We start from the raw sequence: 16,141 nt of genomic DNA, 5'->3' as shown, positions 1-16,141 counted from the left end.
GTTTTATCCAGAAGAAAAACAGCAGCTTCGAGTGTTTGTGTCAAATGTGTTTATTGGTAAAGCAGATTACAGAAGTTCTTTCCATGTTGTTGTGTTAGTCCAGCGTTTATCTTCACGTATGCCTCCAGATGTAACTGATCATAATCACGGTGCCTAATGAGGAATGTAACAGATCTTTTGTAGTGTTTCTTAAAGTGGCAACTTGAGGTTTAGGACTTCCACAACATTTTTCAAGTATTTTTCATCTGGCGCTGGCTTCCTCTTGCTGCCCGGCTGTAGAAACCTGCTGATGGCGGGGATTTGTGTCATCCTGCCCTGAAAGGACTGGAAAGAATAGCAGAAAGATGAGCGTTTCACAGCACTGGGCGTTGACTATCTCATTGAACTTGTTGTTGATTTATTTTTTGTTGAAACACGTTTACCTTGATATTGGGGAAGTCTTTCAGAATGTCTGGAAATTTCTCCTCCAGCATCAGGGTGCATTCAACAAGCAGCACATCAGCAAGGCTTAGTTTACCTCCCACCAGGTACACGGGTCCAGTCAGAGCCTATTTTATGACACCTATTTTAGCAATGATCAGCAGAAACTCAGGTTTTTAAACAAAACAGAATCAGTTATTGTACCTTTTCATACACAGGAAGGTAGCGCTCCTTTGCTTTGCTTTGAATGTTGTCCAGTTTGGGTTTGGGATCTGGGGTGAAGGGAAGTGTCATGATCATTTCCATGAGGTCTGTCAATCCCTCAGAGTACATGTTGATCCTGAAGGAAAGCATAATAACCTATTTAAATACAGCTATGATGTAAGACAAACTCTTTATTACACTCTTCTTCTTTTTTTTTAAGGACCATACATTACTCGTTCTTTGGGATCCTTTGCATGCAGATTGTATTTCTCTGCGATGTAATTCAGGATTGCTTTTGTCTGAATGAGCTTCATGCCATCCATTTCCACCAAAGGGACCTGTTGAAACATGAGCGCCCCATCTTTGGAGCAAGCACAACAGCAGCAGGTAAAGCAGGTTTGCACTCCCAGTGGAAAAGACCAACACAATTTGTTTTAACGTGCATCTTTGACTGTAGATGAGAAAATATTAAGAGACGCTTGCACACAAGCTGCTGTCTCAATCTAGGTTACATAACGTGGCTCTAAGACCATGGGGTGGATGGGGGGGGGGGTTCAAGTGTGACTTGGAGGCAAACCACAAAAACTCCACCCACAGTCATGAGTTCAATTTTAAACGACTTAACAGATTTAACCCCTCCGTGATTCCTTGTTTGAACCTTTAGTTTAATGTTTACCCAGAATAATCCTATCTCTTGCATCCCCTGCATGCACCCATCTCACCATTCAGGAGTTTTTCATACTGCTCCCGAGTTGTCAGAAGCACTTCATCAAACTGCAAAGAAAACATTTCAGATCAGATTTGCATAAAAGCCTGCAGGTCTTCAAAAACTAACACCTCCTTCACTTACCTCGACTTCAGCAACAGTTAAAAGCCAGCGGATTGACTCCATCTTCCCTCTCCCATTAAAATAGTACAGCACAGGTTTTTCAGACATGGCTTTTGTTGCTGTTTTCTTTTTGTTTTTTAGGGCCTAAAATCTGTGAAGCAAAGTGAAATCACAGTACATTCACAAGCAGCTGCATAAATGTGGAAGCTGTTCCCATGAGTGTGCAGTTCTCATACCTGTGCGCGCTCAACTTCTGCGCAGAAATGCAAAAATGTTGAAGTAAAAGTTAATCTTACGTAACATTCACAGCGCTCAGGGTTGTTGCAGGGCTGGAGTAGGCGGGGAAAACGCGTGAAGGCGCTGATTGGGCAGCTTCAGCCAATGCAAGCATGCTTATTTGCATTTTGCCGCTAACCATCATGGGTAAAACAGATACAGCTTTCTGTTTTAGCGACTGTTTAAAAGAATTTTACCGATGCAGCTTCTATTTATAAGATGAACCAGACGAACTGTACGGATCGTGATCAGGATTTTGAGTCTTTAAACCCTCATTGTGAACAGGTTTGTTCTGGAGGGCTATAAAATATGCTAGGCGACCGAGCTTTTCTGGATGTGAGGGCGATCTGGCTGCGACATCTGTCACCCCATTGATCGCTAGGGTTGATTCGGCTGATCTGGCTGGCTAGGCGGGTGTCCCCTTCCTCCCTCACCGGTCCATGTGTGTCCCTCCCGACGCCCAGCGCTCGGTGGCAGCGGACGATGTCCCCCCCGGCGGACGACCATCCATCGGTATACCAGTAGCTGCGCTCCCCTGCTAGAACCTCCAAACAAGCTCAAGGCCCATTTGTAGGAGAAACGTAGGGAAGTCAAGCTCCAAGCTTCAGACACATCCAAATGCGGCGCTGCACGTGGCAGTCTGCCTTCCTTTTTTGTTTTTGTTGTAAAAACATAAACTTTACATCTTTTTTTCTTAAAAGTTTAATATATATATATATATTTTCCACTTATTTGAAAGGTTATTTGTTTTGTTACTGGTTTTTTAATCACTGTTGTACAGTAGCGGTTTTTGATACGGGCGACACGGGCGATTGCCCGGGGCGGCATAGTGGTGGGGGGCGGCATCACGGGCATCGGCAAAAAAAAAAAAAAAAAATTTGCTCGTACTCATGCTGCCCCGACATCATGCGCATTTTGGGAATGTCGTAGGCACCGATTGGTTTTCTATCGCCCATTTGCTGGGAGTAAGGGCGCCCTCCATTTGCGAGGTGCGCCTGCTGCTTGCGGCACAGGGAGGAGAAGGCGGGGCGGCGGGGGATTCTCTGGCTGGCTGGCGCAGCATCTAATAACCAACTGGCAAAATAAAACAAAATAAAAACAAACCAACAAACACGAAAACACCGGACATTATGATACAGACTTATAATTTGCACCGATTTTTTTTCGAAATTCTATACGCGAAAAGTGAGCGCGAGAGCCCTCGGTGCGCCTGCGTGCTGCTGAAGTCAAAGTAAACTTTATTGTCATCTCCGCTACATACAGTCCAGTATATGGAGAGACGAGACGACGAGGCTCCAGTTACAGCAGTGCAAGTAAACAAACAATAAATATAAGAGGAGTAAGAAAATAAATATACACTTTAGGACGAGGGGTAAAGGGAGCGATAACAATTTAAAATTTATAATTTAGAGTTTGATGATTTAAAGTCTCATACACAACCCGGGAGACATGCTGCTTCCAAATAGAGCACATTTCATTCATAATGTTGTAAATCCAAGCCCATTATGTATTCATGATTTGAATCCTGGGTTGTGCGAAATCCCAGAAATAAACCCTAGACAAAGTGAATCTGTGAAATAAGGTGTAGGCCTATTAGGTTATACTGTGGTGATCCTCGGGTTGGGGGATGGGTGTTCATACTGGAGTGCAAAATTAAAACCAAGATGGACAAGAAAAGTTCAAAGCCATCAGGTCCTCAGTTTAGAAAAAAGGGAAAAGAAGAGGAGGAGAAACGAGCAAAAGATACAGGTAAGCAGATGTGTCATTGGATAATGGCAGGTCATGTATCCTGAAACAATCAGAATCAGAATACTTTATTAATCCCTAAGGAAATTATATGGGTTACAGTTGCTCCAAGAAGAAATGGTAAAAATAGTAACAGTAACAGACTAAACTCCAAACAATACATTATGTTGCAGATTTTAATATTAATTAGTCATTGTCAATTGTTGATTTGTCCTGTTCTCATTGTATGAGGAATTATGATGGCTGTCCGGTAGCCGTTTGCATACTATGCATACTCTCTCTTCATATGTGTGTGTGTATGTTTCTCTGGTGAAATTCAGTATGGTTCTGACAACAGTCTTATGTTAATGTACAATCCTTAATATGTTTTATGTGTGTGTGTGTGTCGGCGGGGGGGCGCCAGAGGGAGTGTTCGCCCAGGGCACCAAACAGGCTAGGACCGCCACTGCTGTTGTATATGTAAAATATACAGTATGAGGGCCTCACTATGCACCTATGGCACTTTTACTTTATCTATCTATTCAATTTTCATAAAAGCATTTAATCCAACAAACAAATAACTAAGTGTATTTGTGTATGTGCACTCATCCATGCTTGGGTTGGTCTTTATGTGATATTGTATGTTTGTGTGTTTATTGTAAATGAATTTAAATGTGTGGAACTTCATAAAACAGAGCTGGATGTCACATTTCTGTCATTTGCCTTTTGGACTACCATCCTGGTACCTTCCACCTCCCAACACAGGCACACATCATCATTCACATGAACTCAAACCTAATTCTCACTATAATCAAGTTCACTTTCCTCACTGAGGGAATGACCCCCAACTGTCCAATCACATTTTTTCCTCCCATAAAAAGTTCTTGTGCCTATTTCCTGCAATTTGGTACAAGTTCATTTGGTTTGCCTGCTTATGTATCACTCAGTGCTCTCAAATCATTTCCCCAGAGGTTCTCCCTGTGACCCAAGTCCCTGCAGTTATCCCCATAAAAACCTTTCAACAAACCTAAAACAGAGTCACCAGGATCAGAGTTCAGAAGCACTGCTTTAGCATTGCTGCCCTAATAAAGACACTCTAACTGCATTACATTGCTCTGAGGCAACAAACAAAAAAGTGTTGTGTTAGAAGAGTAATTCAATCAAAATCTGTCTTTAAACAACCGACGACACTTCTTCAGATATTCATATAAGTCCACATAATTTTTTGATACAGTTATTCTAATTTAAACATGCATAAAAAGGATATTAGTCCACATCTAGTGTGGATTTGATCCCTAAAAGGATCACTCCACCCCAAGGTCAAAGGTCAAACTCTTTTTTACTCTCTATTTTACTGAAAAGTGATGTGACTTGTTTTGTTAAATAAAAATTAATTAATAAATAGCATGTTAGGGGAAAGTGTAATAAATAAAATTTAAGTTTGTTGCCTGAGGGGGCGGAGCTCTGTTGCTCTTAAAAACAAGTAAAAAAATTTTAAACTGGATCCTGAGATAGACTGGAAACCAGGCGTCACTTGATGGCTGTTGCATTGCCATGGGAAGGACTGCAGGGGTTGCAGTGGAGCAGTACAGAAGAAGTCAGGAGAGGTACAACAGTGAGTGTCTAGAACAGGGGTGGGCAATCTCAGTCCACGAGGGCCGGTGTCCCTGCAGGTTTTAGATGTGTCCTCGAACCAACACAGCTGATTTAAATGGCTAAATTAGCTCCTCAACATGTCCTGAAGTTCTCCAGAGGCCTGGTAATGAACTAATCATGTGATTCAGTGACCCAGGGTGAGATCTAAAACCTGCAGGGACACCGGCCCTCGTGGACTGAGATTGCGCACCCCTGGTCTAGAACCATCTGTAAAACAAGGTGGTCTCATAGTTTGGGGCTGCATTTGAGACAGTGGTGTTGGGGATGATGTCAAAACTGATGGAATTATAAACACAGAAAAGGACTGTTAGATTTTGATTCACCAAGCATCCGAATGAGCCCAAACACATTGCCAATGCAATAAAAGGATACCTGGATAGAAAAACACACAGTGTAACACTATCAGTCATGGATCGGCCTCCCCAGAGCCTGGACCTCATTATTAAAGCGGTGTGGGATCATCTCGAAAGAGAACAGGAAAAAAAGGAGCCAGCATCCGAAGAAGAGGTTTGAAATGTCCAGTAAGAAACCTGAAGAACTTTTTCTGAAGACTACTTACAAGACTGCTTGAAACAACAAGAAAGCTGGCCTGAGTGAGTTCAGGCTGTTGGAGAATAAAGGTGCTCATACTAAATATTGACTTGTTAGCTTGTTAGAATTGCACAAACTTTGGCTTAATTACTGTATTTCCATGCATGCAGGCATCTATCCAAACATGTTCAAGTTTGGATAAATGCGTTGCACACTTCACAAAGTTGTTCATTTCCCCAGAACAAAAAAACTGCAGCTCCAAGTATTGCTATAAGATTAGTTTAATATCAACATTTATTTAGTTCACATTGTTAGAAAAGCTCACATCCGTTCTCATTCTCATGCTGTCTATCCGTGGTTGGACTCATCTCAAGGGGGGATGAGTCGGACTACAGAGATGAGGTCAACAGACTGAGTGGTGTTCAGTTAATAACCTCCAACTGAACACCACGAAAACTAAAGAACTTATCTTCGACTTCAGGAAGGGCAGAGCAGACCCGGCCCCACTGTACATTCACGGGAGCTGTGTGGAGAGGGTGCACTCCATGAGGTTTCTGGGCGTGCAGATCTCTGATGATCTCTCCTGGACTGCAAATACCACGGCGGTGGTAAAAAAGGCCCAGCAGCGTCTCCACTTTCTGAGAGTGCTCAGGAGGAACAACCTGGAGGAGAGGCTGCTGGTGACATTCTACAGAGCCACCATAGAGAGCATCCTAACGTACAGCATAACAACATGGTATGCAGGGTGCTCAGTTGCAACACATCATCAACACAGCCCAGAAGATCACTGACTGCTCTCTGCCCAGCCTGGAGGTCATTGCAAACTCTCGGTACCTCAGCAGAGCTGGCAATATCATCAAGGACCATTCTCACCCCAGCAATCAAGTGTTTGAACTATTACCATCAGGCCGACGGTACAGGTCACATAAAACCAGAACAAACAGATTCAGGGATAGCTTCTTTCCCAGAGCTATCACCATAGTAAATAAGCATAAAAACAATTGAAACTGCTTAGCTACACCATACTGTCACCGTCAATTATTATTATGCTGCTATTCTTACTGTCATTATATTAATGCTGCTATCCTGTATATATTGTGCTATCCTGTATATATTGTACTTACTATTGTTTGTTTTAATGTACCTTTTATATTCTACATTTATATTTATTATTGTATTTTTGCACCAAGGGAGTGGCACTCCAATTTCGTTGTACCCTGTACAATGACAATAAAGGCTATTCTATTCTATTCTATTCTATTCTATTCTATTCTATTCTATTCTATTCTATTCTATTCTCTTACTGCAGCATTTATCGACACATAGGCCTGCAGATATAACTGATCCCAAACATGCTGCATGATAAGGAACATAGCAGGAATGTAACAGATTTTACTGAGATGGTAATTTGGATCTGGAAGACTTCCATGACAGCCTTTGCATAGTTTTCATCCGGCGGTGGCTTCCTCTTACTGCCTGGCTGCAGAAACCTGTTGATGGCAGGGATTCGGATCATCCTGCCCTGGAAAGACTGGGAGGAAACACATAAGACTGACTAAGTTTTTCACAGTACTGATTTTTAATAAGAACAATAATATGAGTCATTCAATATAAAATTCATCAAATCTCAAAAGAAGCTTCCACCTGACTCCCTGAGAACCAGCTGATTCTCTGCATTTGTATTTGTGTCATTCTGTCATATTAACCACACATTCAAATTTGGGTTACATCCACCAAGGTCTTCAAGGTGTACTTAATAATATACTGGTGGAAAGCCTTATAATTTAGAAATATTAATTATTACAAATGTGGCATTTACCGTCAACATATCGAAAATACCACATAAAGAGTTAAGATATCATGTCACAGTTGACCTCTGACCTCCCTTTTAACATCAACAGAGTGATCTGCAAGGTCAAAGTGATAATAATGCTATATAGAGTTAATTAAAACATGGCTCTTACTTCCATTGTTTGTATTCACAGCATATAGAGCAGGGGTGGGGAACTCCAGGTCTCAAGGGCCGGTGTCCTGCAGGTTTTAGATCTCACCCTGGGTCAAAACACCTGAATCAAATGATTAGTTTGTACCCAGGCCTCTGCAGAACTTCAAGAGATGTTGAGGAGGTAATGTAAGGTAATGTCCAGCTCTGGGATGCATTCAACCAGCAGCATCTGCAAGGCTTAGTTTACCTCCAACCAGGTAAACGGTCCTGTCAGAGCCTGAGAAGTTTGTCCAAAAAATGAATAATGCCCATTTTAGCAACAATCATGTTTTTCTAAATAAAAACAGTCAGTTATTCTACCTTTTCATACACAGGAAGGTAGCGCTCCTTTGCTCTGCTTTGAATGTTGTCCAGTTTAGGTTTGGGGTCTGCACAGAACGGCAGTGATAGAGTACATGTTGATCCTAAGGAAAAGCATAAAAACGTATTTAAATACAGCCATGATATAATATCAGAAATTCTCTCTTTATTATTCCATGATTATTGAAATGGAGCATACACGACTCGATCTTTGAGGTTCTTTCCGTGCAGGTTGTGCTTCTCGGCGAGATGGCTTTTATCTGAACGAGCTTCATGCCATCGATTTCCAGCATAGGTGCATGTTGAAACATGAGCGCTCCATCTGCAGAGTAAACACAGCAGTGGGTGAAGCAGGCTGGCACACCCAGGCGTGAAGCAGTTCATCTTAAACGTCATCTTTGACTATAGATTAAACCTTTACCCACACAAACTGCTGTTTCATTCAAGGTTATTATACACATTATACACCGCATGGCCAAAAACAAATTCCCTTTGGACTCTGGCTTTAGCAGGGTTGGCACGTCGCCTCTGCAGTGGCCAATCCACGTGGGAAAATGATGTCTCATGCTGAAGCACTCTATCACAATCTTAGCCTGATTAATCCTGGCTATAACGTCTTGGGATAATATACCTGCTTGCTTAGTTAAATCCATGTGTTGAGAAATTGTTAGCTGGATTTTGAATGTAGGCTGAAGTTTAAAGATAAAAAATATGTGACGTGGGCAACAGCCATAAAAGAATCCAACCACACTCAATGTTTTAGCTTAAAATAGATTTGAGAGTGTTGCAATTTTTATTTAATTTTTTTTAAATATATTTTTAAAAAATATGTTTTTTTTGTCTTTAAACTAAAAGTTTCTTCATTCTTAGGCTTTGTTCTCTGTTTGCTTAGTTTTTGTTAACTACAATAATCTTGGTTTAAAGTGCCTGTTTGTAACCAACTCACCACTCAGTAGTTTTTCAAAATCTGTACGGGTGTTTAAAAGCATCTCATCAAACTCATCCCTCCCTATAAAGACTTCAGACTAACGGTCCCTTCACTTACCTGAACTTCTGCAACCGTCAAAAGCCAGCGGATTGACTCCATGCTCCCTCTCCCATTGAAGCTGTGCTGCACGACCTTTCCATGACATGATCCTTGTATTTTAAATCTGAAACTCTGTGAAACTATAAATAAAGTGAAAACATGCAAGCGTTTAGAAATGACTGGGAGAGTACAAGGGAAGTTCAGCTGTTCTATAACACCTGTTGCAGTCTAAAGATTGGAGTGCTAAAGGATGAAGAAAAGGAAAAACGTTTAATTCAGATTTTTCTCCAGTGCACAGAAATATCATTTTATAGTCAGTGCCCTCTAGGAAAAATAATTCAAATCACAACATAACACTAGTACAGATACAGCATATCTGTAAATGGACTATTTTTGCTTTTAAGCTGTTTACCACATTCTATATTTGCATTACAGCTGAAAATTTTAAAAAAGGCTTACAGTGCAGAATATCCTTCTTAATGAATTTTTGATTATAGGTCACAACTCAATGTGAATCATTACCTAAAAAAACTGCTGTTTCATCCCACGTTGCATTTTAGGTAGGATAAGGTTCAAAGATGAAAAACAAACAAAAAAACAAACAAAAACCGACATGTGTGATAAGGTTTAATTGATTTTAGTTAAAACAGATGCAAACTTTTCTTTCTTAAAAAAAAAATAAATTAAAATTTCTTTTTTTTAATTTAAAAAAAAAAAATCAGGTATGTTCATTTATTTTTTGAACTTTTAAACTAAAAGTTTGTCCACTTCTAGATTTTGTTTTCAGAGCTCGGATTTATTTAAAAATAAAGATCTTGTCTTTAATCTGCTCACAATTCACCAGTTTTTCATACAGTGTCCAAAATCACCTCATTAAACTGCCAACATACCACATGTGGGCAGCATTGTTTGACTTTGTTGTGCATGTTCTTCAGTGCTGATAAATTAACACCAGGTTGGTCCGCACTTCACCTCTAATTCAACCCTCCTGCTTTAAACCAGCTGCTTGCTCAGTGATGAGAAAATTACACTTCCCTTTTTTACTTCTCATTCTTGTGATGCGTTCATGGTGCAGCTGTCAATGACGCAGTACTCCTATAGCTAGCACTACAGAAGGGTTTCAATTCAATTCAATTCAATTCAATTTTATTTATATAGCGCCAAATCACAACAAAAGTCGCCTCAAGGCGCTTTATATTGTACAGTAGATCGCACAATAATAAATACAGAGAAAAACCCAACAATCATATGACCCCCTATGAGCAAGCACTTTGGCGACAGTGGGAAGGAAAAACTCCCTTTTAACAGGAAGAAACCTCCGGCAGAACCAGGCTCAGGGAGGGGCGGGGCCATCTGCTGCGACCGGTTGGGGTGAGAGAAGGAAAACAGGATAAAGACATGCTGTGGAAGAGAGACAGAGATTAATAACAGATATGATTCGATGCAGAGAGGTCTATTAACACATAGTGAGTGAGAAAGGTGAGTGGAAAGGAAAAACTCAGTGCATCATGGGAATCCCCGGCAGCCTACGTCTATTGCAGCATAACTAAGGGAGGATTCAGGGTCACCTGGTCCAGCCCTAACTATATGCTTTAGCAAAAAGGAAAGTTTTAAGCCTAATCTTGAAAGTAGAGATAGTGTCTGTCTCCTGAATCCAAACTGGAAGCTGGTTCCACAGAAGAGGGGCCTGAAAACTGAAGGCTCTCCCTCCCATTCTACTTTTAAATACTCTAGGGACAGCAAGTAGGCCTGCAGTGCGAGAGCAAAGTGCTCTAATAGGGTGATATGGTACTACAAGGTCATTAAGATAAGATGGGGCCTGATTATTTAAGACCTTGTATGTGAGGAGCAGGATTTGAAGGGAAGCCAAAACAGGAGAAATATGCTCTCTCTTTCTAGTCCCTGTCAGGACTCTTGCTGCAGCATTTTGGATTAGCTGAAGGCTTTTCAGCGAGTTTTTAGGACATCCTGATAATAAAGAATTACAGTAGTCCAGCCTGGAAGTAATAAATGCATGCACTAGTTTTTCAGCGTCACTCTGAGACAGGATATTTCTAATTTTAGAGATGTTGCGCAAATGGAAGAAAGCAGTCTTACATATTTGTTTAATATGTGCGTTGAAGGACATGTCCTGGTCAAAAATGACTCCAAGGTTCCTCACAGTGTTACTGGAGGCCAAGGTAATGCCATCCAGAGTAAGAATCTGGTTAGATACCATATTTCTAAGATTTTCAGTGCCGAGTACAATAACCTCAGTTTTATCTGAATTAAGAAGCAGAAAGTTAGCGGCCATCCAGGTCTTTATGTCTTTAAGACATTCCTGCAGTTTAACTAATTGGTGTGTGTTACCTGGCTTCATGGATAGATAGAGCTGCGTGTCATCTGCATAGCAGTGAAAATTTATGCTATGTCTTCTAATGATGCTGCCTAAGGGAAGCATGTATAATGTAAATAGAATTGGTCCTAGCACTGAACCCTGTGGAACACCATAATTGACCTTAGTGTGTGAAGAGGACTCTCCATTTACTTGAACAAATTGGAGTCTATTAGATAGATATGATACAAACCACTGCAGCGCAGTACCTGTAATACCTACAGCATGTTCTAATCGCTCTAATAGGATATTATGGTCAACAGTATCGAACGCAGCACTGAGGTCTAGCAGGACAAGCACAGAGATGAGTCCACTGTCAGAGGCCATAAGAAGATCATTTGTAACCTTCACTAAAGCTGTTTCTGTGCTGTGATGAGCTCTGAAACCTGACTGAAACTCTTCAAATAAGCCATTCCTCTGCAGATGATCAGTTAGCTGTTTGACAACTACTCTTTCAAGGATTTTTGATATGAAAGGAAGGTTGGAGATTGGCCTCTAATTAGCTAAGACAGCTGGGTCTAGAGATGGCTTTTTGAGTGAAGGTTTAACTACAGCCAGCTTGAAGGCCTGTGGTACATAGCCGATTATTAGAGATAGGTTGATCATATTTAAGATCGAAGAATTAATTAATGGCAGGACTTCTTTGAGCAGTTTTGTAGGAATGGGGTCTAAAAGACACGTTGATGGTTTGGAGGAATTAATTATTGAAGTTAACTCAGAAAGATCAATTGGAGAAAAAGAGTCTAACTTAACATCAATGGTACTAAAAGTAGCTGTAATAGCTGTAATATTACATCTGTGGGATGATTATTGGTAATTTTTTCTCTAATGATAAAAATTTTATTTGTGAAGAAGTTCATGAAGTCATTACTAGTTAATGTTAAAGGGATTGTTGGCTCAGTAGAGCTTTTTGTGAGCCTGGCTACAGTGCTGAAGAGAAACCTGGGGTTGTTCTTATTTTCCTCAATCAGTGACGAATAGTAAGATGTTCTGGCTTTGCGGAGGGCTTTCTTATAAAGCAGCAAACTATTTCTCCAGGCTAAATGATGATCCTCTAAATTTGTGACACGCCATTTCCTCTCCAGCTTACGAGTTATCTGCTTTAGGCTACGTGTTTGAGAATTATACCACGGAGTCAGGGACTTCTGATTTGAGGCCTTAGTTTCAGACTAGTGATGGCCGCTCACTTCCACTTACATCTCTTTGAGCCTCATATTTAAAAGTACAGTAAGATTGCATTGGAACACACTGAATCAACTTGAAATGTCTGCATCATTTGACATGAGACAACAGGGGAAAAGGAAATGTTGGTTTCTGGCCATGAAAGTGCTGGACAGTCAATTGTCATCTCAATTTTCAGCCTCAGAACAAGGGAACTGTGTATAAAAAGGGCTGTAATTTCTAAACAGTTAATGCTATATTTTTGTAAAACTCCAAAAATTAGATTAAAGAATTGAAAACATTTCTTAGTATTTTCTTTGACACTGAATTTAAAAACAAAATCAGAAAAAAAACAATAGCTTCAAATATTTTTGTAAGATCAAGATTTATTTATTTCACATTGTTAGAAAAGGTCACAGATCAAGATTCGTATGCTTTCCATTGTGTTAGTGCAGCATTTATCTCCACATAGGCCTGCAGATATAACTGACCCCAGTCATGCAGCATAATGAGGAATGTAGCAGGAATGTAATGGATTTTACTGAGGTTATATTTTGATCTGGAAGACCTCTACGACAGCCTTTGCATAGTTTTCACCCGGGGGTGGCTTCCTCTTACTGCCTGGCTGCAGAAACCTGTTGATGGCAGGGATTTGGATCATCCTGCCCTGGAAAGACTGAGAGGAAACACAGAAAGCTGACTGAGCATTTCACGATACTTGGTTTTAATAATAACAGTCATTTCAAGTATAAAATAAAGAAAAACAAAAAAACAAAATCTAAAATCTAAACCCCTGTGCACTAAAACTGCCTGTAACTTTAAAGGTAAATACAAACTTTCATGGTGTCATTAAAAAACCAAGTGTTATTATAGAAGAAGGTGTTTCTGTCAAAGTTACCTTAACAGCAGAGAATTCTTTGAGAATCCCAGCGAATTTCTCCTCCAGCATCAGGGTGCATTCAACCAGCAGCACATCTGCAAGGCTTAGTTTGCCTCCCACCAGGTACACGGGTCCGGTCAGAGCCTGAGAAGTTTGTCCAAAAACACATAACACATACTTTAGTTGTCAGAAACCATTATAATCATCAATAATCACTCATTTTATTCTGTTCTTCTACCTTTTCATACACAGGAAGGTAGCGTTCCTTTGCTTTTTTCTCAATCTCTTCCAGTTTTGCTGTTGGGTCTGGATTGAAGGGCAGCACCATAATCATTTCCATGAGGTCCATCAGTCCCTCGGAGTACATGTTGATCCTACAGCAAAAAGAAAGAAAGAAAGCATTATTTCTTCAACTACAAGGCACTCTCTTTATTACCCCTAATAAATAAATAAAAGACCATACATGACTCTATCTTTGAGGTCCTTTCCGTGCATGTTGAATTTCTCGGCGAGGTAATTTAAGATGGCTTTTGTCTGAACGAGCCTCATGCCATCGATTTCCACCAATGGCACCTGCTGAAACATGAGTTTTCCATCTGCAGGGTAAACGCAGCAGCAGGTAAAGTAGGCTGGCACTCCCAGGCATAATAATTAATCTTAGGCTACATCTTTGTCTGTAGGTCACGACACACATGAAACCTTTTGCCCACAAAAACTGCTGATTCACTGTATGTGGGTTCAAGTTAAAAGATAAAATTGTGGAGGATGGGCATAAAGAGGGTGCACCCACGCTCACGATTTTGGCTTACAGCAGATCTGTTCTTTTATTCCTTTTTAATTAATCTCTGTTTAATTTACTTTTTCTTATTTTATTTTGTGTGTGTGCACGTGTGGGGAGGTGGTCATTGAAATTAAACTCACCATTCACGAGTTTTAGATACTCTTCGCGGGTGTCCAAGAGCTTCTCATCAAACTGTGAACATAAAAATTTTAGATCAGTTATAAAGCCTGAGCTTTGAGCCCATTTTCATTATTCAGCTATAATGTTTACCATGAAATCACAAATGTTACAGCTGATCAAGTCTGCAGGTCTTCAAAATAGCATCACTTTCACTTACCTCGACTTCTGCGACTGTTAAAAGCCAGCGAATAGACTCCATCTTCCCTCTCCCATTGAAATAGTGCAGCACAACTCTTTCACCCATGATTGTTAGTTTTTTTTTCCAGGACTGATAAATCCGTGAACCTGCAAACAACAATGCAATCACAGTGAAATATGAGCTGCTGAATGAAGATGGAAGTGATACTACTGGATGTGAAGCTGGGATACCTGCGAACCTTCCGGCACTCGTGGAGAAGTGACTGAAGCGAAGGGAGAAGTGCAAATAAAAGTTCAGCTGTTATATAACGCCTATTGAAGTCCAAGGGTTGGACAACTTGAGGATGAAGGCGGGGAAACATGTGAAGTCTGTGATTGGTCAGTGCCCACCAACACAAGCTGTGAATGTGCTTTGGTAGCAAAAAAATAAAAAATTCCCAAGATGTTAAGATTAGTTCCCCCCTGTTAGCGGTCCATAAAATATTGCGTGAACTCTTAGTCAGCTTTCTTTCTTTCCAGTTTCTTTAAGTAGTCTTCAGGATTAGTTCTCCAGGCTTCTTCTTCCTCATTCAAACCTCTTCTTTGGATGTTGGCTACCTTTTGTTTGGTTCTCTGTCAAGATGATCCCATCACTGCTGTTGAGCTCTGGGTTCCGGGGCGGCCATGACTCATAGTGCTCCACTGTGTGTTTTTCTATCCAGGTTTGCATTTACTGCATTGGCAGTGTGTTTGAGATCATTCGCTTGCTGAAAAATGAATCAGATACTAATCAGATGGTATTACATGGAGGATCAAAATCTCACAGTCTTTTTCTGCGTTCATAATTCCATCAGTTTTGACAACATCACCAAACCATGAGAGCACAGTGTTTTACAAGTGGCTGTTGTACCTCTCTCCTGACCTCTTAATCCTTCTGCAGCCCCTACAATCCTTGTGGTGGTGATGCAATAGCCTTCAGGTGTTTCCTGGGTTTAACTGTGCATTGACTACACCTGGTGAGTTGTAGATTGGTTGTAGCAGTGCATGCTGATGATGATTTCCAGTCCAGCTCTTCTGTAATTTGGGATACTTCAGCTTTTTCTCCCTGCTTGCTTTCCTGAGAAATGGCTTCTTGCCACCCTTCCATTGCGACCATTTCTGATGAAGCTTCAGTGATTGAAAATTGCCTTTTTACTGAGTTGTCTATTATATGTAGACAAAAATCTGGCTTATCCCTTCAGCTATGTGCCTTTTTTTGATGCTTTAATGATTCATAGGTCAGTGTTAAAAGGGCTTGAGAAAAAGAACATTCCTATGAAAAATCAGCCAATATCCAAAGCAAAACTTGGAAACACCTCAAGAAAGCCTGGAGAACTATTTCCCAAGACCACAATAAAATAATGACAAAGTCCGTCTGCTTGTAAGCAAAATATAAAGAAACGAAGGATGTTGCAAGACGTTTGCACAACACTGTATTATTTGGAAACCGACACAGTTTTTGTTATTAAGCCATTTGCCAAAATATATTCAAGTTAGAGCTGAATAATGACAATGGGCTTAAAGTGCAGAATGTCTGCTTTAATATGAGGCTATTCACATGTAGGCTGGAGCAAAGGTTTAGGACATGCAGTTCTTCAATATCTCATTTCCCTCAGTTTAAAGCAAGAAAACAGAA

At 40.5% G+C, this 16,141-nt stretch overlaps 2 protein-coding genes and 1 pseudogene across 2 annotated transcripts; all 3 read right to left on the bottom strand.

The window, feature by feature from the left end:
- Positions 1–34: 34 nt before the first annotated feature.
- LOC116322730 (glutathione S-transferase 3) lies at positions 35–1,812 on the bottom strand. Its single transcript, XM_031742884.2, has 7 exons — positions 1,690–1,812; positions 1,475–1,604; positions 1,347–1,398; positions 853–985; positions 625–760; positions 423–548; positions 35–324 (listed from the first exon to the last, which is right to left on the bottom strand). The coding sequence occupies exons 2-7, from the start codon at positions 1,559–1,561 to the stop codon at positions 190–192; spliced, it is 669 nt and encodes a 222-aa protein (XP_031598744.1). The 5' UTR covers positions 1,562–1,604; positions 1,690–1,812; the 3' UTR covers positions 35–189.
- A 5,121-nt stretch (positions 1,813–6,933) lies between these two features.
- Positions 6,934–9,079, bottom strand: LOC116322753 (annotated as a pseudogene).
- A 3,795-nt stretch (positions 9,080–12,874) lies between these two features.
- Positions 12,875–14,877, bottom strand: LOC116322731 (glutathione S-transferase A2-like). The gene is made up of 7 exons (XM_031742885.2): positions 14,719–14,877; positions 14,507–14,634; positions 14,310–14,361; positions 13,852–13,984; positions 13,627–13,762; positions 13,407–13,532; positions 12,875–13,184 (listed from the first exon to the last, which is right to left on the bottom strand). Exons 2-7 carry the CDS (start codon positions 14,591–14,593, stop codon positions 13,056–13,058), a joined length of 663 nt encoding a protein of 220 aa, XP_031598745.1. The 5' UTR covers positions 14,594–14,634; positions 14,719–14,877; the 3' UTR covers positions 12,875–13,055.
- Between the last annotated feature and the right edge of the window lie 1,264 nt (positions 14,878–16,141).

This window comes from Oreochromis aureus, linkage group 13 (genome assembly GCF_013358895.1).
Source record: "Oreochromis aureus strain Israel breed Guangdong linkage group 13, ZZ_aureus, whole genome shotgun sequence".
Classification (NCBI taxonomy): Eukaryota; Metazoa; Chordata; class Actinopteri; order Cichliformes; family Cichlidae; genus Oreochromis; species Oreochromis aureus.
The sequence above is the reverse complement of the archived record's forward strand: the minus strand, read 5'-3'. Positions and strand labels throughout refer to the sequence as shown.